Genomic DNA, 24,074 nt, shown 5'->3' on the forward strand with positions numbered 1-24,074 from the left:
AAGCCCTTTTACTACTCCTTACCTGACAGCCATCCTAGCAACCCTTTGCTAAAGAATGTTTCTTCAGAGTGAGCAAATATTTTAAAATGATAATAATAATTGCAGTGAACATTTATTGAGCATTTTATTATGTGCCACGTACTGGATATAAATCATCTCCTAGAACTCTCAAACTCACGAGGTGGCTGTCATTCACCCCATTGTACAGGTGAGGAAATTGAAGATTGCAGAGATAAAGTCTCTCTGGCACACAGTGCGCTCAAGAGTGAAGGTAAGGTTCAAAGTCAGGTGAACCTGACTGTAGGGAGCAAGTCTTTAACCACTGCCTCATATTCTCTTGAATTAGTGTACTGGAAGGCACTGGAACATTATCTTCACCAAAGTTAATATGAGCCTCACTCATTTTTGGCAATTACATGAAATGGAATAAACAGACAAGAGGAAGGCACCTGAACAATCTGGAATCTTAGGTCATAATGTGAGACACCACAAGAAAAATAAAACTAATGTACAAAAATATATGGATATACTTTGTCAATATCCCTTTTGGTGTTGTGGTATCTCATGTTTTAGATAAGATTCTCAATGGCAGATTCTTGTCCTTGGATATTTATTATTAAACCATTAGAGCTCTATGCGTATATAAGTGAAGTCCTTATTAGTAGAACCACAGAAATAAGACATTACTACAATATTATATCCTAGGGTATTATAATACAAGGCTATTATCACATACTTGGCTAATAGGGTCCATACTGTTATAACGTATTAAGGCCAGATTGAGTCATAAAAATGATAATAATATAATCATCATCTTTGGTACTTTGGGGGGAAAAACAGTCTTCAGATGAGGCCTCCCAAGCACCTGCCTAGCATTACAGCAAATTTATATGTGAAGAAAGTGTGCTAGAGAAAGGCTTACACAAATTTATGCATAAACGCCTGGAAATCTTTTGCAAAATGTAGGAAAGATTAAAAGCTTGCCCAATATAGGTTGACAGCAAAAAGATTCTGAGTGATGTCAAGAATAAAATAACCTGCTCACTCAACAGCAATTTACTGAGCGCCCAGCACGTGCTGAGTACTATTCTGGCAAGAGGATAAGACAAGAAGTTCTCTGCTGTCTGGGGACTTGCATCCCAGAAGACGAGGCGGAAAATGAACAAATAAGTAAATCTATACCATAAGGTCAGAGAGAAATGCCATTCAGGGAGATGAAGTAGAGAAGAGCATAGAAAGGAAGGGGGCTGCTAGTTGACAATGAGGGTCAGAGACAGTCTTCCGATGAGGCGACATTTCAAGCAGACACTTAAATCAAGTGCAAACCATGCCAAACGTCTGGGGGGAGGAGGGGACGGCAAGTGCAGGGCACCTGAGGGGAGGGTGGAGAGGGCAGGGACTGAGGGCAGCGGGCACGCAGAGCCTTCAGGACAGTGTAAGGACACTGGATTTTGTGGAAGGTGTGACAGGAAGCCGCTGGGCAGGGGACTTGCATGATCCACCGCCCAGGGCAACACCCTGTCCTGGGGAGGCAGCGGCGGCGGCTCAGGGCGGTGGGCGCCGAGGGGCCTGAAGACGAGTGACTACGGGAGGAGCACGGGGTGCACGGGATTTGTGCGGGAGCTGCATGTGGAGAACGACAGAGAAGCTGAAGAGCTGACAGCTCGGCCCCGAGCGGCTGGGTACTTGTTAGCGAGATGGGCGCGGGAGACAGGAGAGCTGATGGAGAGTTCGGTTTGGGACGAGTCTGAGGTGCCGGAGACACATCCAAGCGGGGACGGACACGGAGGCGGTTGGCTGTTCAAGCTGCTGCTGGGAGAAGAGGCTGAAGTGGAGACACAACGGATGTGATCACGGAGGAGACGACACAATCTATTCTGGTGAGGGGCAAATGAAGATAGATAATTCCAGAACAATTATTCTCTCATGTCTCTCTCACCCAGCTTTCCCCGAGGCAGTGTGGCCGAGAGAAAGGTGAGGACGACCAGAGACACGAACTCCATCCCTGGCCCTGCCTGGGACCCTGGGGTTTGCTGTGCATATCCTTCCCCTCTTACCTACAAAATAAATAGGAGTAGGAATGACACCGCGACAGACATTGACAGGTCTTGGTGAGCATGTGGAGAAGCCAGAAACAACTACCACACTGCTGGTGGGAATGTAAAATGGAGCGTTCACTGTGGAGACAGCTCAGTACGTACTTCCCCCAAAAGATAAAACAGCGAATCACCCAATGACCCAGCGGTTGCATTCCTAAGCATAGACCCAACTAGAAACATATTCACACCAACACTCGTACATGAACTGTGGCTCCTCCCTCTCTTTTGGGGTCTGCTTCTATGTCTTTGTAGTCTCACTACCTGTTACGGATGGAGTATCTGTGTCTCCCTCTCTCCAAATCCCTATGTTGAAGCCCTAACCCCCAAAATGATGTTATCTGGAGGTAGGCTCTGGGGAGGTAATTAGGTTGAGATGAGGTCATGAGGGTGGGGCCCCTCTGAGGGGATGAGTGCCCTCGTAAGAAGAGGGAGAGACCAGAGCCCTCCCTCTGCCTTGCAATGTAAAGACACGGCAAGATGGTGGTCTATGGCCGTGGCCAGAGGAAGAGGGGCTTTACCAGACACCGGATCTGCCGGCACCTTGATGTTGGACCTCCCAGTCTTTCACAGTGTGAGAAATAAGTGTTGCGTGAGCCGCCCAGTCTGTGGGGAATTGCTACAGCCTCCTGAACTGAGTAAGACACCGTGAGTGGCAGGAGGCTAGAAGAGCAGCGACCACACAACCTGTCGCGGAGGGGAAGCTCAACAGCAGGCACCACGAAACTGGAGCGTGGAAGAAAGCCTGAGAGGCAAAAGACGCAGTGGCCGGAAGAGAACTTGCAATAGGAAGCTAGGAAAAAAATGACCTTCTCTGTGAATGGGGAGACAACTCTGAATAATAGATAGTGACCGGCACAGAAGCCAAGCCTTTAATATTTGCTGCACCACGAAATAACAACGAAAATCATTAGGGAAAAGGGAGAGACCAACCAGACCAGAGTGACAAATAACAGAAACAAAATAAATTACTACGTAGGAAATACAGCCTCAAACAGGGTTTTCCTGGTGGCTCAGAGTTCTACCGCTCCGTAATTAAAATTCCATAGAAATTATACCTTTTAACATTCCCGTCAACTGTTGTTACTTTCATTCTGCGATGCAACTTATTAGATGTGAAAACGTTATTATGGCAGAGTTAAGATCTTACCGAGTACTACACCTAAGTCAGTGTGTTGATGTCACAGAGAACCTATTTTATAGCTTCTCCCAAAACAGTGTCTCGGTCTTGTGAATGCTTGCTCTGTATTGCCTCCATGTTGTCGGAGGCGACTCACACAGAGAACACAGGCAAGGTGTGGTCAGATCCACAGATACCGCGCTTTCCTTCCGCCTGGCACTTCCTCCTGTCCTACTTTCCGTAAGAATCACATGGTCCCATGGTCAATGACACGAAAATTATACAATTTTTCTAAATTTGCCCTTTTCCTGAGAGAAGGTGAAGTCGCTGAAGATGGGAAATCGTCAATTAAAAATCTGCAATAGTCCAGATACATACTACCAGTGCATTCTGTTCTTCTCGATCCCTGGAATGTTTTTGAAATCCTTTCGGCAGAAGGGATACAATAATATTAGCTTGATGGAAGCATAACAGAGAAAATACTACTTCCATCCTCCTGGCCCTGGCCGCTTAATGTAGACTACACGTCCCAAAGTCACTAGGAATTAAAAAACGTATGTGCATATTTGAATCGCCTTGGGCCCATGGTCTCCTTCAGGATCACTGGCATAAAAGTGTAAAATGTAACAGATACGTAATTATTCCTCATTTAGTACAGAAACTAGCCTGAAAAACCGATAAAGAAGTTCTCACTTCAATGACGAAAGTTATGAAGTACATTTAACATTCATCTTCCATTGAGTGGCTTTAAATAAAGCTTCAGAAATAAACTTGTGACTCAAAATGTTTTCTTCAATAATGTGCATTGAGAAGCTTACAAAGCATAGGCAAGGAATAAAACGTGCATGTGGGCAAATATGGAATAAGCAAAGTCGTGTCTCTTGGGGTAAGTAATTAAGCCCACAGCTTAGGCCCTCAAGTCGTGTTTTGGGGGCACGGGCAGCGCTCCCCATGACTACAGAGCTCCCTGCCCCCAGAGTCGGAATGCCAAGAGCTCAGGAAGGACTGGCATGAGCTCCGATGACAAGCTCTTCACGGCCCACATCCTGGCATATGGTAGGAGCTCCATGAGCATTTGCTTCAGTTCAATTCAATCCTCAAAATAGGAGTTCTCGACTTTTCTTCCGTTTTCCTTTGATTTGATGTGCTCACGCCTACTCTGTGCCATATGGAGTGGAAGGTGGTAGGTGCTGTGGTCAGAAAGCTCACTTCATCTTGGTTTCTGCACTCAGGGTCCCGCCGTCTAATGGGAGAGCCTGGCCAAGACTCAAGACGCTGCAAGACCATGGTAAATGCCACAGATGGGCACTGTGGCTTACGTGTCCCTGTACACGCACACACCCAGGACACAGGGGCAGGAGAGGGCCCTCAGCCTGGGACGGGGGGGGGGGTGTGGAATGAGAAGGTATTGCAGTTGGCTTCCTACAGAAGGGCCTACCTTCCCCTCCTCCAGTTTAAAGATTTTGTAAAGCCTTCCATTTTTAATTCCAAAATCACATTTAATAAGTGAGTTTCATACTGCCAGAAACGTTTTAATAAAAATGAACCCAACCAGTATCATTTAAAATAGTTATCGTGATTTCAAGCTCATGTACGAAGTTCCAAATATTAAAATGGTTTCATGTGGGATAGTTATACAAAGGTTATAGCACATTTTAAGACCATAATCCTTAAGAAATGGTGTTTTACCCATCTGTAATTTATGATACATAAATCTATAGGTGTAATATGTACGAAATCAGTGCTACAATGGATGTTCTAAGTTTCACTCCGGAATTCATTTTCAGAGCTGTGTAGTGCGTAATATTTGGTTGATCACAGAAATTCCGTCAGAATTCCTACTGTCCCTGCACCATAACTACTACCCCCTCAATGCATTTTGGTAGAATAGTAATCATTATCTAATAGGATTTTCTTCACACTTTGCCTAAGTTGACAACCATCCTGTATCAATAACTTAATAAGCACTACAGTTGGAAAGACCATTCCATTTCACACACCACATATCTCCACCGGCACAACCTGGTGATGTAACACAGAGCAAACTACCTCTGATGCATTCTTTTCTTTAAAATGCAGGTATGAGGCTATACAAGAGGACTCCTCAAATAGAAGCCCAGACATGGGTGGGGAAGAGAGAAGGGAGAAGGCATTTCTCAAATGAGGCTGATGCATACCCCCAGGACCCCAGCCTGTGCTCATCCTTGTTGGTATGGCTTGGTCCTCCCAGGGGCAGCCACTTCCAGGGACAGAGGGACACTGCATTGCCCACAGATGATGTGGACCCTCTGCCTATGACCACTGTCAGAGGAGGGAGATTTATCATCTAATGTGGCTTACCTACCTGGAGGTGGAGAGCATTTTTACAACATCCAATAAAACCACAATCTCAAATCACTTTGGTTTTGCCATAAGCCTAATAAGGAGGAATCTAAAGCTTTTTACTTTGCCACGCCCATTAATTCAACCTTCATTCTTTCTTGCTCTGTCTTTATGTTTTTTTTTTTTTAAACTAAAAAGTTCTAGGGCTGTGGACCAGAGCACATCACGACGTGAAAGCCAAGTATTACAGCAAATCCATTTCAAAGAGAAGACTAAAATGTCAGTAAGAAAGGAAACAGCCCAAGCTGGACTGGGAAGGAACTTCATCTTGTGAAACACCAAGTCTAATAAATAAAAGAAGAAACAACTCTTACTGTTCTTTCAGTAAATTAGAAAACCCTTTGTGGGATTCATAATGCTCTTAATAAGTTGTTGAAATGGGACCGTGGCCAACTCAAGAACACTCAGGAATCAGCCAGAGTGGAGCAGACAGGCTCCATCCGCCACCTCCCATGACGGACACCAAGTACAGGCTACTGAGGCAGAAACACAGCTCACCAAAAGACACCCACATAAAATTAAGAGATCAAATGGTGAGATCCAGCTTCCCCCCACCCCCATCAGTCTAGGCAGTGTGGTTGAGGATACAAACTTTCTAAGAAAGAGAAGGTTGAGAGTGACAGGCTGAGAGCCAAGGAGCAAGTGACGCAAGATGCCCACGGTCAGGAGGCAAGAAGAGCTGGGGGTGGGGAGTTGGGAGGTGAGAGGCACGAAGAATCAGAAAAGTAAAAAGAACCACATGCCACCGAGATCAAGTGAGGAATTTTAAGACGACAGTCATTTTGACAAATATCTAGAAGATATGCAATGAGTACTTGATGACATAAAAAACACCGAGCCATACTGATGCTCTCCCTCAGCCACTGGTGAGGAATAAAGTTCATTTTAAATCCCCAGAGAGGACGTGGGGTCAAACTAGCAAAGGAATAGACCCAAGGGAATGGGTCTTAGGGGGCCAAAAGAGATTCAAGACACCACCAGATGGCAGCACAGAGCCAAATACGATTCCCATTTATTCCTCTAGGATATATAACGATACTGGATCACAGGAATGGCCAATATATCACTAGAATGTCTACTTTTATGCTTAATAAAAGATAAGATTAGAGAAATAAAAATCGGTCCCCACAGAAAGGTAAATATTGAGGCTGAAGCAGCCTCTTGTCATTGCACAGAACAGACCCTCAATTAGTAACTGTACCTTTGCTGTGTAAATGGCAGGGGAGAGTAATTAACAATTAATAGAAGCTGCCCTCAATTTAAAGCCTCGAAGGAAAGTAATTAAATTTAGTAGAAGCGGTAGCCTCTAAACAAAGCTACATAACACAAATACAAAAGGAAACACAGATTTGAATAATAAATGCAAATTAGAAACAAGGTTTGACTACAGACTGAAAAGAAAGGATCCTAAAATCCTAAGTCTCTCTGTTCAAGAGACCGGTTTATGAACCTGTTTTAATCCAGGCCAAGGTCTGATCTGAATCCTGGCTGATGTTTCTTAAATACAACCATGCTTCCAGAGTATTTATGCATGCAGATCAGACAGCTTCCCGCGGTTTGAATTAGCCCTACAAGTACCTTTCATATCAATGCCGATATACTTGATATATACAGTGTCAACATTACTACCAGGCATGGAGATCGCAAACACTGCTCTGCCTGTTGGTCATGAAACAAAATTGCCAAGCAGAATCTGTGTAGCTCCAGAGGATAAATTAATGCCGGCAACACGGTTATCTTTAGCTTGCCTCTGGAAGCTTCTAACGGAAACAGGGAGCAGAAGCATTACATCTGGCTACAGCTGCACATTACATGGTCCATTGAGACTCAGATGCTGATGGCTGAACTGAATAACAAACAGCTGGGTATAAATGTAAAAATCAGGAAATCGATTTTAAACACACATATTTCACAAAACCTCTGAAATCCCAGCACTGAATGAGAAAGAGCAATTAGCACTGAAGAGTGCCAAAGGATCCTGGGGATTAGAATTGAAAAATATACCTGGGCGCCCCCAATGTCATTATCCCTTGGCGGGGCTCTCCTGTTACTCCTTCACAAAGGGCAGCGTTGGATCATTTTCTCGTTCTGGTCATGCTCCAGGTGAAAGTCAGCAGAAGTAACTTAGCTGCTGCTTCGAGCTTTCAGGATGAGGGACTGACGTCTCATGAGTTTAACTGAATCGAAGGGAGAGGATGCTCTGAGAAGTCTGGTGTCGGGGTCCCCCAACACTGAACCCGGGTGTTCAGACAAGGCTGGAGCCACGGATGTCTGGGACACCAGATTCAGGTCAGAAAGAAACCTAAGTTACTGAGACAGCACATCCCAAAGGGCCCAGCAGGGAGCAGACACATCAGGAACGCAGAATAAGCTTTGGTTAAATTTGTTAAATTTTCTATTAATGAGGATTTAGGTACAGGAATGGGTCGGAGAAAGAGAGGCTAGAAATTGCCTTTTTTCTGCATGTTCAAAAGCACGGAAAACCCTTGTTGTGGGAAGGTTTCGGTTGGTCCTGTGTATAGACTTTTCAAAGCAGGCCAACACATCTGTACTGTATTTACAAAAGCTAGTGGTACAGGATTGGATGGGGGAATTTATCATCCAAACTCAGGCACTTTTTAGGCTGACAGAGGTTCCCTAATAATGACGACGCCAGGACAACTGGTAAAAACTGGGAGTATCCCCGCTAACCAGGACACCTACTCCCTGTGTCTTGAGCACCAGGGGCATGAGAAGGAGCTTGAGGTCCTATCCGGAATGCCAGGTAAGTGGCTGCGATCCCATCGGCTCATTTTCACTCTCCGTGCTCACTTGTCCTCAAGATTCCAGATCTAGGGTAAACTAGAGTCTGTCGAAAGGGAGTTCAGGGGGCAAAAGGCAGACTAGACAGAATCCAGATTTCTTTGCTTGCACAATTAATTCTGTGGACCACACCAGATCCAATCGGACCTGACGGGCTACTACACTGTCGCAGCTGTTTTAGAAAAGAAACCACCACAATAGCACGGGTTTTAATTATTAATGCTGATTTCCACGCCCCTCCCCCAATCTCTCAAACCACCTGGATTCTGCAATCCAAATGGCCAAGATCATCAAAGTGCCAATGTACATGACCATTTCCACCAAGACACTCTGTTTTCTCTACTGTGGGTTCTCAGTAATAAAGAACACATGAAACAGGATTTTTAAGAACTCTAGGAAGGATCCAGATAAAGGAAAAAAAAAAGTGATGAGGCAATATTATGTTATTTACCTAATGTGATCTACAAGATGAAGAAGGTCTTCAGAAAGATAGAACAGTTACATTCTTATTTCCCAGCAAGAAAATCCCTTATTAGCCCCAAACAACAAAACAGTGCAGATCCTTCTTCTTTTAAACCATTGTTTCCCCAAAGAAGAAGCAAAGTCAACAGTGATGACTAAAGCTCAGAGTAACCAAATGTTTCACTTAAAGTAGGAATTACTATTAACATTTTATACAATTTTGTTACACCTAGAACAGGTAGGCAACCATCCAGTACATTATGAGACTTTAAATATTTTTGTTGAGAAGGATGATAAAAGATAAGTTACAACTCTTGCTCACTGGGAAGCAGTTTAGAGTAAAAAAAAAAAATAGATTTCAGTACAGAAAATGTTTAGGTGGTTTCCACATGACAACAAACTGATCGATTCAGCCAAATAATAGGTCAGCTGTGACTCATAAATCCTAAACTCCTCAACTGTCCAACTTAATTTTAACTATTCAATCTGTGGTTTAAACTGAAAAACTGCCACATACTTTCTGACTTGTGTTGAATTTACCACACCACTGTGGAATCAATTTGCTATTGTAGGGGCAAACAAGAAACCTCAAGAATCAGATAACTTTAAAAGCTAATTTACTTTGGTTCTGGGCTAATTACATTTCTTAAAATAAGTTTCGCTGATTGGTTAAGAATCCAAACTATCAAAAGCCCAGGCATTTAGAGACATAAACACATAACCTGTCAAAAAAGGGGCCCTGAACATAAGAGAAGGCTATTTGTGACTGACAGAGGGAATTTGTGAAATACACAAATTGAGTTGCCCTCATTTATACCTTGCAAGTGGGCAATTGTATTATGGAGACTGGCTCTATGTCTCAGAGTTTTCATGGCAAAGGCCTTGCCTCAAAGACTGCAGCCATCCATTTACATTTAAAAAAAAAAAACTACAAATAAAACCCCACATTTGTTGATGTATTACACAGAAGGCATTTTACCTGGACACCAGAGTTATTTAATTTCAATGCTGTGACTGTTAAAAATACTGAATACAGTAGGTTGTTTTCATGTTATATGTAAAGTAGTCTGTCCAAACCCCAACACACCCTAGAGTTTCTAATTTAGGTTAGAAAGTATAACCCAATATATATATTGGGAAACATCCAATTCACCAGGTATACACAGGCCTAAACTTCAACTATTCACAATTTAATTATCACCTAATAAACAGTTTGTGACATGTTTGTTTGATTACATGTCTGTCCTACCTGTCAGGGCTTCATAGAATCAGCAACAGTCTGTGAGTTCTCTGAACAACCTCAGTCAAGTGTATGCTCTGCTCCTATTTTGGATTAAAGCATCACTGTGATTTTTCTTCAGTTTCCTGAGAATTTGAACTCTACTAGGGTCTGGAGAGTGAGTTGTGACATTCTGAACCATCACATAATGACAAATACCTTAAAAACAGTAACAACAGATAGAGTAACAATGTTAATCGTAACTTCTTCCTCCTGTTTGCTTTACCTCCAAAACCAAGGAACATTCTTCTATTTCATTGGTTCCCTGGGTGTTAAGATGGAAATAAACAATGGGTGAAATACTAAGGTACAACATGTCAGATTCCTTTTTTTTTTTTTTTTTTTAATTCCAGGTGGTGTAAGCTCTCACTAAAATTAGAAAGAGGATCTCATCTTGTATCTAAAAAAGCTAAACTGGCCAGCATGTTTGTCGTGCCCCATGGCCAGGCTCTCAGACCAAAGAAGAGCCTACCATACAGTAGTGTCTACACTGGAGTCTGTTTGTTTTAATCATGCCCTAGGTGGGAGGGAAGAGTGTAAAAACACAATGTCACAGAGATATAATGGTATCTGCCCCAGAAAGGCAACAGTGCCTGCATCTCAACCAACTCTCTCAACTTGGCCCATCATGCTTGGATCTAAATCAAACTGGTTTCTCATTTTACATCCTGTAAATACAGGATTTGTGAGAGGAGGTGCCACTGTGACTGAGGGGACAAAGGAGCGAACCAAGTACTAAAACAGTAATAGCATTTTCTTCCAATTATATGATCATCATTGGGAACCCAGCATTTTGACAGAGTGTTCAAACATCGGAGAACGGAGTTGGTATCATGTAGTTGAGAGCCATGGTATTGGGCCTTATAGTCTGATTTCTGAAAGCCTTATAATGAGGGTGGAGTGGGTATACATTCCATTCTTTGGCTGTATTTTTGTTCAACAAAGCCTGCAATTTTCAGTCACTTGAAAATGTAATTATAGATAATGTTTGCATCAGTGGCAAGAATACAATAAGCACACGGGGCATGAAAACTCCACTCGAATCACATCCTCTTAGGCTGCGACGCTTGTCTCCTGCCAAGAGTAAAGGCATTTTGACAAGCTAATACCCGATATGAAATGGTTTGAGGGTTGGACCAACCCATGCATGGAATCTACTCTAACTTGACCATTATCCCTTCCTTTACATTGGGTATCTAGCCATGAAACGGAAATCTATGATGCTGAAAATCCAGAATCCCATCAGATGTTTATGCACTTGAGCATAAGTGGGGAGGTCCACAGTTTACAAGCCCTTGAAATGGATGGGATACCATACCCAGGGTGAACAACTGTCAATCATCTAAAATCCTTTGGTCCAGAGACTCGCTTATGCTCTTGCCTACTTATCTGGTCCACTTACGAAGGAGGTGGTGAGGCCGCAGCAGGGAGGAGGACACTGCAGGGAGTCACCAACTGAGGGGGGACGGTGAGACCGAATAATCACCTGAGAGCCTTTTTCTAACGTACAAGGTGGCCTGCTTTGGGCTCAAGGTGCCCCTGAGAAAGGCCACGTGTCCACCAAACGTAAGAATTAAGAAGTTGGAAGTAAATGAGGGAGAAGGCCTGGCGCCTAATGAAGTCGTCACAAGAAACCTCTTCACGAAACGTATGGTTATCTTGAAGGCAGAATAAGGATCCACCTTAACATTCAATGTTAACGGCTTCTTTATCTCGGCAGTAAGTGAAATCTGAGGCATTAAGAGATCTTGACACTGCCACGGTCCCCCTTCCTACTGACATCGCTCACAACGCTCTTGCCTTCTAGACTCCGAAATCTGTCTGGCAATGAAATAAAACAAAGAACAAGCAATTTATGTGAAAGAGCCCGTAAAAAGATTATTAGGTCATAGCTAAGAAACTGTATTTCGTACTCAGAATCCCCATTATCAGCTGCCAACTCGCAAACATATCCAGAAATTCAATCTGCTTATGGTCATGGAAGGGTCTAAGAATCCCTCAAGAGACAAAAGCAGCCTCCCGGGCCAGAACGTGAGAGGGCACAAGAGAAAGCCCCCAGGCTTTGGAAAGGGGCACCTGGAAACAGATGCATGCTTCCATCATCTAGAACCTTCTTCTCATTTGCAAAATAGGAACGCTACAACTTACCCTGCAGAATTTTTCTGACGATTACTGATAATTTATATAAATTCCTGAGCCTAATGGCTGGCCCCTACCCTCAGCTAGTATTAAAAAATATTTCAGAAGGTGTACCCACAGGAAGGCGGCATCCTTTAAAGTATCAGTAATCAGGAGAAAAACATTTAACAAGGAGTATTTAGTGGTCAAAGAATTATAGCTTGGTTGACACGAGAACTCTTTTTTTGGCTTCTGGGTAGACATCATTATTTTATTGAACAGACAACTAGAAATCAATTTGGATCAAAAGTACCAGGTTCTGAGTAGACCTGAAAAACAAGACACAGTTAGGGGCAAAATAAAGCCTTCCTTCTGTGTGGCTTCTGTGGCTGACAACAGTCCAATTTTGGTCACTTTTTAGATCAACTAGACACAAAATCTTGGCCCGACCGAAAGGCTGCCTATAAAGTTAATTAGACTTCTTTGACACTGAGAAGATAGAATGTGCTGATTGCAAAGGACCAATCAATTCGCTCAAGAGCATTTGTCATATCTGGGCGGTGGGCCCCTTCTCCAAAGGTTTGGCCAGTTTTGGGCCAGGCCTAGTCTCCTTTCACAATAAGCTCAGGACCAGCCGTCATCTCTGAAGGTGACCACACTCCCACTGCCTGGTTCACCCTCATGCAGAGTGGTCTGTTCTGGGAGGCAGGGCACGCTTAGCTTTGGGAATCACACTAGTGACCTGGAGATCCTCAGTCAACAGAACTCAGCCAGAGCAGGTGCTGACTGTTCCCCTGGCCCATCCTTTGAAACATCCTTCAATCAATGGACTCAGACAGGCTGTTGGCTTTTCAACTGAATTTGAACAGGTGTGATCTTAATCAAGTGACTTAGAACATTAGGAGCAAATCTTCCACACTAGCTAAAGGCAGCTCTGGTCTCTTAGGACTTCAAGGACCCTATCACTAGGTTGGGAGAAGTGCCTGTCTATTAAAGCGCAGACCAGAATAACTATGATGCACCCTACAGCTGGGCACCACCTGGACACACACTCTAGACCCATTGTGCCACCTCATAAAAATCACTGATTCCTTCTCCAAGTCATTTCTCCCTTCAGAGACTCTCCTTCTCTCATCTCTAGGCATTCTGTGGCCTGAGCACCTAATGAGGTGCTTAGGTGCCAGGGTCTACAATAGTCCCTCTCCCTATTCACATCACTGAAATAGTTTTCCCAATGGCTGGGTTTCTGCTAGTGTTGGGAGTCCCACTATTGGGAACCAGCCCGGGTATTGTGCGGCCGATTCTCTCCCTATAAGAAAATCAAAATCTATTTCAGCTGGTGTAGAGATGGGCTTTTTCAGAACGTGCATATGGGGATATTGGATGAAGATATTGCTTTCTGCTTCAGCCCTATCTCAGAATAGAAGGTCCGACCACAAGTTCACAGTTGGAAGATGAACTGCATTTTATTTCTCAATCATCATACAGAGAAAGGAGAGAAAAAAAAAGTCTTTACAATGTTTTCCTGGGGACTGAGCATTTTCTGGAAGTTTATATGGGAGCAATACTGCTTTATGGGTCTTTGGCTGAGACTTTAAAGCACAAATGTTCTGAGGGAGAACACATTAACTGGTCAGCTGTAATGAGGCTTCACTGTACTTGGTCAGTACAAACTGTGGTTTCAAGTACCATGAAGCTATAAAATATTTGGGTTATCATTCTCTTCCCAACGTTAACCTCACAATAACCCTGTGGGACAGGTAAGGAGTGTATCTTAATATGCTTATTTTCTAGATGAGGAATCTTGGCAAGTCACCTGAGGCCAGAAATGGGCATGGAACAAACCAGAAGACAAGCCCGCGGAATAGCGGAGACTATTGTTGAGGAAAGGGTGTTTAGTCTTGAAGAACGACCTCCAACCCGCTGCTGGAGATACCCTACGGCAACATCCCTAGTGATTTCAGCCGACTCCACCCAAGCAGACCCCAACGCAGAGCAAGTGACCCCAACGAGCAGAAACAATCCAAGAGGAAGTTATTTCTAACTAAAAATTTAAACCCACACACAGCCAGTGGAATTAAAACGTTTCCTAGGTTCTTCCTTGGAGAAAAGTGAATTCTGGGGCCAGGGTTCACTTAAGAAAGAGAGAAGTGCTTTGCCTCAGTCTCCACTCCAACACAGGGTTTGGTAAGGGACCCCTCAGGACCAGAAGGAAAGAAACTCCTGCTCAGGAGTAATCTAGTTAATGCAGGAAAGGAAGACTTAAAGTTGGTATTGGAAGCGACCCTTTGACATCTAAGAATAAAAGAAAAGGAAGAAAAAAAAAGGGGGGGGGAGAAAGTCAGGAAAATACGGCTTTTTTTGTGAAAAGAAATAAGAATCCTAACAGGTAGCATCATCATGCAAGATAAACATGACTTAAAATTGAGAAATTGCTTTGGGACCGAGGCGCCAGTGGTGTTAACCAGCATTCAGGCTTTTCAAGGACTGGTGGGTTGCCTTTCAATCCTGACACCAAGGAGAGATGGCTGGGTGGACAACGGGCATCATCACGAGGGAAGATGTCACCAGCAGGGATTGAAGGGAGTAATTGCAGTTGGAGGCCTCCTGGTGACAATTTTGAGAAAGCAAACACAGCTGCAGCAGAGCCAAATATAGCTGCCCAAGACAATGGCATCCATAAAGTTAATCATTCCGAAATATGCTCCCCTTCTGCTCAAGCAGAAAACTCAACACCCCTTCTATAATGTAGGAAGGCAAAATACAGTTTTATGCACAGAAACATGCAGCTGCTCCAGCGGAATTTCCTACCAGTGATGGCCCAGGGGTTTCCACGCTGCTCTCCTCTGCTCCCGATTCTGAGAGCTTGTGTCGTGGACGGGGGTGGCCCCTTCTCTTCGAATGGAGGAAAGCTCTTCGGGAAGGGCTTAATAAAACGGACTTAGGAGGGAAGCCTGGGTGGCTCAGTTGTTAAGCGTCTGCCTTCAGCTCAGGTCATGATCCCGGGGTCCTGGGATCGAGTCCCCGCATCGGGATCCCTGCTTGGCGGGGAACCTGCTTCCCCCTCTGCCACTCCCCCTGCTTTGTGTTCTTTCTCTCTCTGACAAATAAATAAAAATAAAATCTTAAAAAAAAAAACTGGGCTTAGGGAAGATTAAAATAAGAGAACAAAAAAGCTATCAATCAGGAAAACCTGAGAAAGGCAGAAAGCAAACTTCAGAAGCAATGGTACTGTTTGGGACCTAAAGGAAATCTGGGTGGGTGCAAAGAATCGGGAATGAAGAGTTAAACAAAGCAGCCCGACATAATAAATATACATTAGTCCTCTCCCAGAGCCTGCCTTCCTCATGCTTTTCCACAGCATCTTTGTCTTTATTATTCCCCTAAGGTTTTTCAAGGAACAAATGAAATGTCAGGTTTCAACCTTTATTTGCTTCACCTGTGCGACACCCAACGTCTTATCCTGGAGATGCAGGGAGAAAACAACTGGGAGGAGAACGAATTGAGCACGTTTAGGATGGTTTCCACCAATCTGCTCTACCCCCTCACAGGTCCCTACATCTCCTGTAATGTTAGCCTTTTTAAGATGCTCCATTCATGTGCTGAACTCTCATTAGGCACAATGAAAATTTCAAGGACTCTTTGCGACAGGGACAGCAAGCCATGGGATAATGATCCGCATATCACTGAAGAGGGTGGTTGGCAGCGGCCAAGAGGCACAAGAATGGTCTGGCCAGCGCCAGCTAGGTCTACCCAAGAAAATGGCCATTCAGGGTCAACAGTCTAGGGTGCTCTGTGAAGAGTCTTTCTTCCTACTCCAAACCTAAGAGATCCTCATGGGAGCAACATCTGAATTGCAACTGAGGAAACAGAAGGGGCCCCCAAGTCCTGGGACTTTGCAGCAAGTATAGAAAGGGTCACCCAAACCTCAGCTGTTCACCCAGGAAGGTGGGACAGCACTATCAGGGGGGACTTCTTTTATCACCTTTAACAGAGGCTACTCGGAGGTTCTGGCCCAAAGAGTCAGAACATCATCCTGAGATGTATTTCTAGCAGGATCACCAATTTGAATACACCTTTGGTCAAGATGCTGAACGTTTCTAAATCTTAAAATTTTCAGTTGTGAAGATAATAATGTGTAAACACAGGCACATTTACATGTTACAACATGTTATATGTTACAATGTATCTAACAACTTCATAATTTTTATAGCCAAAGATCACTAAAGGGGGAGATATTTTATGAAAGTAAAGAATTATGCCCCATAAGATTATTTCTAATGTATATATATTTTCACATATATACATGCATGTATACGTATGTGTATACACACACACAGGCACACACACACACATTTTATGCCTACTGACTACAGCCAAGTGAAGAGGACTATTTTGCTCTTTTAACTTATGAAAGGACCGGCCGATCTTATTTTTGGCAGATAAATGTGGTACAACTCTCCTGCTATAGGGAGAGACCAGGAGAAACGAAGACATAACTTATGGGAAAGGATATAGAATATCATCTTAAAATTTAGTGAGCCCAAGTCAAACCATGAACTTTCTTTACAAAAAAGCATGAAAGTTAAGATTTCAGCGTAAAATCACAGAACTTTAGATCCTAGGAGGAAAGCTGAAGAACTAAGTCACTCCCCCATGGTACTCAAAACAAAAAAGATTGTTTTTAAGCTGTCCAAAAGTTATGTCAAAATGTCAAATCAATCAGCTGAAATTAACTACATTCTGAAGAGTGAGTCACCACCATCATCTGGAAAACGGGGGGGGGGGGGTCTTCAGGCCCTAATGGAGCCTATAAATGTCGGACAAAGCAGCTGATGGGTTGGGGAAACTTGATGTCCATGGTTATGACAGAGGCATAAGCACTCTTATTGAGGAGATAAATGACTTTGACTTCCTTAATTATTAAGATCTTAAAAAGGGGCGCCTGGGTGGCTCAGTCGTTAAGTGTCTGCCTTCAGCTCGGATCATGATCCCAGGGTCCTGGGATCGAGTCCCCGCATCGGGCTCCCGGCTCAGCGGGACGCCTGCTTCTCCCTCTCCCACGCCCCCTGCCTGTGTTCCCTCTCTTGCTGTTTCTCTCTCTGTCAAATAAATTAAAAAATCTTAAAAAAAAAAAAAGACTAAAAATCAAAACATCCCATAACCCCATTTTTAAGGCAATGTTACTTTTAAAGGAACCTTGTGACCCGGTCATCTACCTGTAGGACTGACTCTTACCGTTCTGCTGACCAAAAGGGAGCACAGATCATTTAAACTGAGACCTCCTCAGGATAGATTTATTTAAAATCTGACCTTAAGTTAAAGGCCATAGGAGTCTGGTAGAGAAGTTCGAAATAATAAACCAAAATGATATTTTAGTCTAAATACAGCCTAAACCTAATTTACATAAATCTTCAGGAGGAAAAAAAAATGGGTCTAATAATTTGCTGGCAAGTTGGCTCTGAGGCATTCATTCAAATGCAGTAATTAAAATTTAACCAAAAATGGAATTTGTACTCATCTGTCATTTTGAGAGCCATAGGATTACATATTTATTAGCATTCCATTTTAAAGTATCAGCTGATTTTAAAGTATCACTCTCAGTATCTGAACATAATATACAATCTGCAGTTCATAAAACAGACCGTTCATAAAACTCCGGGTGTAGTTCTGTGAACGTGTAAATCTCAAATATGCTCACCAGGCGTTTCAACCACGTAACCGGAATTGTATTTCTATAAAACCAGTTAGAGTAATCACTTTCTGTTATGATTTAGAACAAATGGGAAGGGTGAAGTAGTTCAAAACCTCCCTGTTTCCCCCTTTCTTTTAAAAGTCCTTTTTAGGAGGAGTCCAAAGCTCACAGTAAATGAAAAAGAAATCCCCAGGAGGAGAAGGTTTCCATCCCTTCACATCTAGATTCAGAGCATGAGATGATTGGATGGCACAATTAAACAGTGATGATGCTAAAGGGGAATAATTATTTTACAATTACCTGAGAGCATCGCATTTACGGCACTAATTAGTTTTTGTTTCCCACAAAGGTTTTTCCAGGAATGTGCAGCTCCATTTCTCTTAGCTTTAGCAAGAGCTCTCTCTTAAGGAAAAATAAAAATACATTTTCTGCACTGCTACCCAAGTGGCACACTGTAATGCTGGCTCTGTTGTGTTACTGGTCCCCCCCACCCCCGGTAGTGGAAACAGACGCGGGGGCATGGGACCTTATTGGTGCTAATGAACTGGAAACCATTAATACTTTGCAGACCCTCCCTTCTGTGGTGTGTAGAACACATATCTCATGGACAAATAGCTGACTCTCTGTGGTATCCTAATCTGCAAACAAAAAGAAAAACGTGGGCCTCCCCTGAAAAAACACAACCTTCCAGAGTGAATACTCTTAAGTTGGAAATAAAGACCTCTCAAGTTTGGATGAAGTTCAGCACAGAAACTGCAATGCTTCGGTGACTTATGAATTTAGCTCCTTGAAACAGGTTGAAAATATCAGGTTTTCCAGGGGAATGCCAATCAGATAAAGGATGCTTACTGTATTGTTACAGTTACAGTTGCGAGGGGGATTTTAAAATGTGCTATTATGATGTCAGTGACCGTGCAGAAGCTTACATATAAGCCTCAACAAATGAGCACTACCCCGCATTTTGGCGCAATAGCTAGAGATCAGGTCCTGTGCTGGTAGTAGGACACTCAAGTTTATCAGAGGATTTTGCATGCCGACGTAGTACCTGTCGTTAATGAGAATCAGCATTTCATTGTAAGCAACAAAAACACAAGGAAGGGGGTAAGGAGAAATGGAAAAGTTTGCAAATTTATGTAAAAAAGGGGGGAATAGATTTCAGTCTTATCAGGGGCCAAATATACTGTTGTTATAGCTGTTGGGGGGTGCGGGGAGAACCGCTCTGAGGTGGAAAACATTCTAAATGATCCCATGAAATCTTAATTACTAGGTTCCTATCTGAAAAATCTGATCTCCTTTTTTATCTTGTCTTGCAAGGTTCCTGTTGCCCCCAGTTCACAGCATCTCATCAACAGATGCCGGAGTAATCTCAATCCAGCAAATTACAATTAAACAGCAATACTTAACAATTAACATAATACCTCTAACCCAGATCAAAGATAATATTAGTGTTCCAAAACGCCAATATGGGATGAGTTTTTGGTTTCAGGAAGCAGCTGATACGAAAATGTGTATTGTTTACTGAGAATTGCTACCTGAAAGTACACTTTTAGAATTTTCCTTAAAAACCCATACACATAACTCTTCTTTTAGAGTCTTCTGTCTTTAATTCCTCACACGATCATCAAGGAATCAGGCGGTAAGTCTCAGTTATCACTCTATTTTATTATTGGCATTTTCCAAATATACCTCAAATGCCATCTGGGGAAAAGAGGGGGGACCCTAACGCTTTTGACCTTCATCTTGCTGGTACCTTGTAAACCAGAAAATATTTTTAATTAAAATATATTCTCTTTAATTAACATATGGGATAAGAGTGTGAGTTTGAATCAAATATGAAGTCAATCCTGAACAAGTGATATGTACTTCCTATAAAGCTCAACCATTCTCATGTGGCACAATTTTAGTTTCCTGATAAAAATCTATGTCGAATATTTAATTCACAGTTCTCTCTTCTCTCCCCAACAACATTGGAACTGGCATTTCTATAACACACGCACAAGCCTACCACAGCTTTGCTATTTACTGCCTCTGAGGCATGGGCAAGCATATAACCTCCTTAAACATGACCTGTAAAATGGGTAGAATACACCCCCTGCACATCTGTTGTCCAGGTTAGAGACGGGTAAATCAAGTGCCTTGGCACACAGTAGGCATTCAGTTAATGACTCGTGTTATTGTCATTTAAGGAGGGAAAGGGAGAAAGCAATAATTGCCTTGCCTCCCAGAACTGGTCACATTACCCCAACAATAGTTTCTTAACTTAAAATGAGGAGGTTTGACCAGATGGTCTCTAAAGCCCCTTTCAACTTGAACAGTAAGTCCCTAGAATCACCTTTCAGTTTAACTGGACACTGATAGACGTTTTTCCAGTTATCTTAACTTGGGAGGACTTAATGAACAAAAATGGTGAATTTTTCAAGTTGATGAATTTACATTCAGGATAACTTTTCTCGTTTCCAACAAGGTTACTTACTGAAGATGAAAAAAAATAAGATTTCATGTTAATTTATTGCTAGCTTCTTGGTGTCTTATTCTAACATCACAGATCAGAGTAATTTTAAAGCTGCATTTGTCGATTTTTTTTCCACCTGCAATTTCTCCTTTCCAGGACATTATTTCTTAGATTTTTCTGTTTCCCCAAACACCTACATGATCATTAAAAGATGTTAAACAAAGGAAACCCTCATCCCCACCCCCGTCCCAAATTGCACCAGTTTAAAATAACATTTTTAAAATCAGTTCCTATTCCTATTTTCATTATGCTTTGCTGCAAACGATATTCTATAGCAACACAAAGACAACAAAACATTAGTAGTTAAGATTATTTAAAAGGTCTATTTCTATTTACAGTCTGGACGCTGAACGCTTAAAAAACCAAGACTTTGAAGCATCTGTCCTAACAATTCAGACCCACTGCAGAGCCTCACATGATCTGGGCTCTTTAAACACTGGATGGGCTTGTGGGGCCATCAAACATAATAATTCATCTCAAAAGCTATTTGTTCATCTGCCTTGAGGACTCAAACATATTACATCTTGCAAACTTATGTAATATATTCTTGTGGGAGAACGCCATTGAAAATATGTCCTACTGCTTTAGAAAAATCAACACCAGAAAAACCCCTATGCTTTATTTAAGTTCCTTTTAGGAATAGGCCAACATCTAGCCGACTGCAATTTAGTCCAAATGGCAATATACCATATGTGACAACCAGTCTCCAAAACAATAAATCTGCACAGCTATCTTCCCAACTGCATGCATATGGCAATCAGATACACTGCTAGGTGGGCTTCAAACATTTTCAGCTTGTCATATGCCCTCCCACACAACTCTGTTCCCCAAAGATAGTCTCCAATGTGAGCTAATTATGAACTATTTTGGAAAACATGCTACAGTACTCTCGGGGCTAAGAAGACAGAATAGTTATCTTGGAAACAAATATTTACAAATCCTCTATTTTTCTTTTTTTAAAACAGTTCAATTAAGCAATAGTTGACAGCACTGAAAACAATGGGAGTTTGGTTCCAAAAGATACCGTCTGGAAATAACTAGTATCTGGAAGAGAAGTAGGGTAGAAGTTATGTTAAGGTTTGCACAGGAGACTGTGGCTAAGATACAAAGGCTCTATTCAGAGCAAACAGTTTGAAAAAGCCACATTCATCCACCAAACGAAAAGGACGAATTAAACTTTCATAATTCATAATTTAACTGAGAAGCGTCAGCCATCTTTTGGAGATCATTAACATATTAAATTCACAGAGCATTCATTAGATGTATGTGGTCACCTAAGTAGCAGGTGACCATAAATTCACAAGCATGATCAAGACAATTCTTCTTCCCCCCACACTCCTCTAGAGAGCAGAAAACACAAAACTTTCAATAGCAAACGTGCAAACAAGTATTATGTATCTATACAGATACATATATATATGTACCTTGAAAAAATATATATATATTTTAAGGGGGACAGGACAAGACCTTGTAAAACAAGTATCATGGGAATGTTACTAATCAAGATAAATTTCCCAGAGAAAACTGCCAAAAAGAAATTCAATATTTTAATTTACGTTATCTGATTATCTTAGTTGGGACAATGAACCAGAGCGAGTGTACAAGCAAGTTAACATTCTTCATATCGACTGGAAGGACAATTGCCCTTAACAGATTCTATCATACCCCTCCCCCCACTTTTTTTTTTTTTTTAAATCCTAGGGGCTCAAATAATTGGCCACTGCGGAGTTTCTCAAAAATCTCTCAAACTCATAACACTTAACATGCTAGAAAATGAATCCAGCACCGTAGGGGAAAGTTAGTTGCCAGAGAAATGGATCATAAAGCTCTGAACGGCCTACAAATTGCAAAGGGTACGGTAAGGTGCCAGAAAGAATATGGATGTGAAATCGTATAGTGGGCAGAAGAGGAAACATTTTATATGTAGTCTTACCAGGGATATCAGTCCTTCCCCCCCCGCCCCCCGCCCCTAGATTAACTGCAGCCTAGTTTCACTAGCAGACGTCTTGCCTGGTAAGAGAGAATTTTTATACGTTCCAAGTCTAAAATGGACACAGACCTTTCAGACCCGCTCTGGCAACCCCTTTAGGTTTCCTTTTCATAACACGACTGAATACGAGTGGATGCTACTGACTCCATAGCGCCTGAGCTGATAAGAGAAACTTTCCTGTTAAGACTAACGAGCCAGATAAAAATTAGATCCACTTTCCTCAGAAATCCCAGCTCTTTACTTCTCCCAGTAAACTCTCCACCCTAGTTTGACGACATGTAAAACCACCAGAATCACATTAATTATTAAATTATAGACCGCATATCAGACAAACCACCATGATTACGTAAAAATTACCTCTAATTTCTGCAACAGAGTACACCGGGCTATTTTAATGCTTTATAATTATCCACCCCCTCCCCCCACCTTTTTTTTTTTTTTTTCCCCTCTTCTCTCCTTCCACTCTCCCACCACCGGAAAGGAATCTTTGCAAATGTAAATCAGAGCGGGTAATTTGGTAAGAAGGGATCTTTAAATGGGCCACGAGAGCTCCGTCAGACCCGCATTTCAAATGACACGAGCGTGCACGCGCGCCCCGCCCCGGGACGCCGCGCCCCGCTCGCCGGTCCCCGCCGGCCGGACCCCCAGACCCCGCGTCAGGCTCGCCGGTCCTCACCTGGTCCCCCGCTCGCCGGTGCCCCGCCTGGAACCCACGCCCCGCCGGTGCCGGTCCCCGCCCCGACCCCGGTCCCCACCCGGACCCCAATCCCCGCACCGCTCGGCGCAGCACGTCCGGACACTCGCCCCGCTCCGGAGCCGCCTCCGAGACCCAGGGGAAGGCGGCCGCTCCGGAGCCGCCACCGCCCGCTCTCGCCCTCCTCGGGGCTCCGGGAAGGAGACCTGGCGGCAGCCGCCCGGCCGAGGGCGCGGGGAGAGCGGCCCCGCGTGCCCCGCGGGCTCACACTCACATTCTGTCGGGAACTAGCAGGCGGCCCTCGACCATCATGTCCGGGAGGAAATCCAGCTTGAAGGCAGAAGTCATGTTCTCGGCGCGCGCTCTGCGCTCGGGCGGCGGGGGGCGGCTGTGCGCGCGTCCGAGCGGCCGCGGGCGGCGCGAGACGGGCAGGGACAGGTGCGCGCGGCCTCCCGGCGGCGGCCGCCCGAGCCGGCACTTGTCACATTCTCTCCCCTCCCGCTCTCCGCCAATCCCCTCCGAAATCCAGCGCCCCGGCGGCCGTCTGCGGAGCGCCAGGTGCGGCGAGCGGAGGCGGAGCTCCGCGCCCGCCGCGCCGCCGCTTAACCCCTGCGGGCCCGCCCGCCCGGCCCCCGGAGGGAGGGACCCGCCCGAGGCCGGCGGCGGGGGAAGCTGAGCTCACCAGCTTTAAAAATAGCCAGACTTTCCTGGGGTCCCCAGCCTCCGGAAACGCAAACTAGCCCCCACGCTGACTCGGTCCAGTTCCACTCAATTCCCGATTTCCACGGCGCCTGGCACGAGGCCCGAATAACCGCTGTAGTAGATTTAGTGCCACTGCATCGCCAAAGCCTTAGTTCACATGCCGGTCAAAACCCAACTCCCGAGCCGAAGAGAAACGGAACCTTCATTAGTTTTTGCTGAGAA

The 24,074-nt window shown here is 43.8% G+C and overlaps 1 protein-coding gene across 4 annotated transcripts in view; it reads right to left on the reverse strand.

The window, feature by feature from the left end:
* Window positions 1–23,627, reverse strand: part of CELF2 (CUGBP Elav-like family member 2) — a 298,791-nt gene extending 275,164 nt beyond the window's left edge. For 2 of the 4 annotated variants that reach the window (XM_025853498.2, XM_025853497.2), the window contains exon 1: window positions 23,425–23,627. In XM_025853498.2, coding sequence (XP_025709283.1) covers window positions 23,425–23,498 — 74 coding nt within the window. In that variant the 5' untranslated portion in view covers window positions 23,499–23,627. The remainder of the gene's footprint in view (window positions 1–23,424) is intronic. The other 2 variants (XM_025853500.2, XM_025853501.2) reach the window with 2 other exon arrangements.
* Between the last annotated feature and the right edge of the window lie 447 nt (window positions 23,628–24,074).

The sequence above is a fragment of the Callorhinus ursinus genome, unplaced genomic scaffold, assembly GCF_003265705.2.
Source record: "Callorhinus ursinus isolate GAN/ISIS: 27379988/994484 unplaced genomic scaffold, GSC_fseal_2.0 scaffold36, whole genome shotgun sequence".
NCBI classification, from domain to species: domain Eukaryota; kingdom Metazoa; phylum Chordata; class Mammalia; order Carnivora; family Otariidae; genus Callorhinus; species Callorhinus ursinus.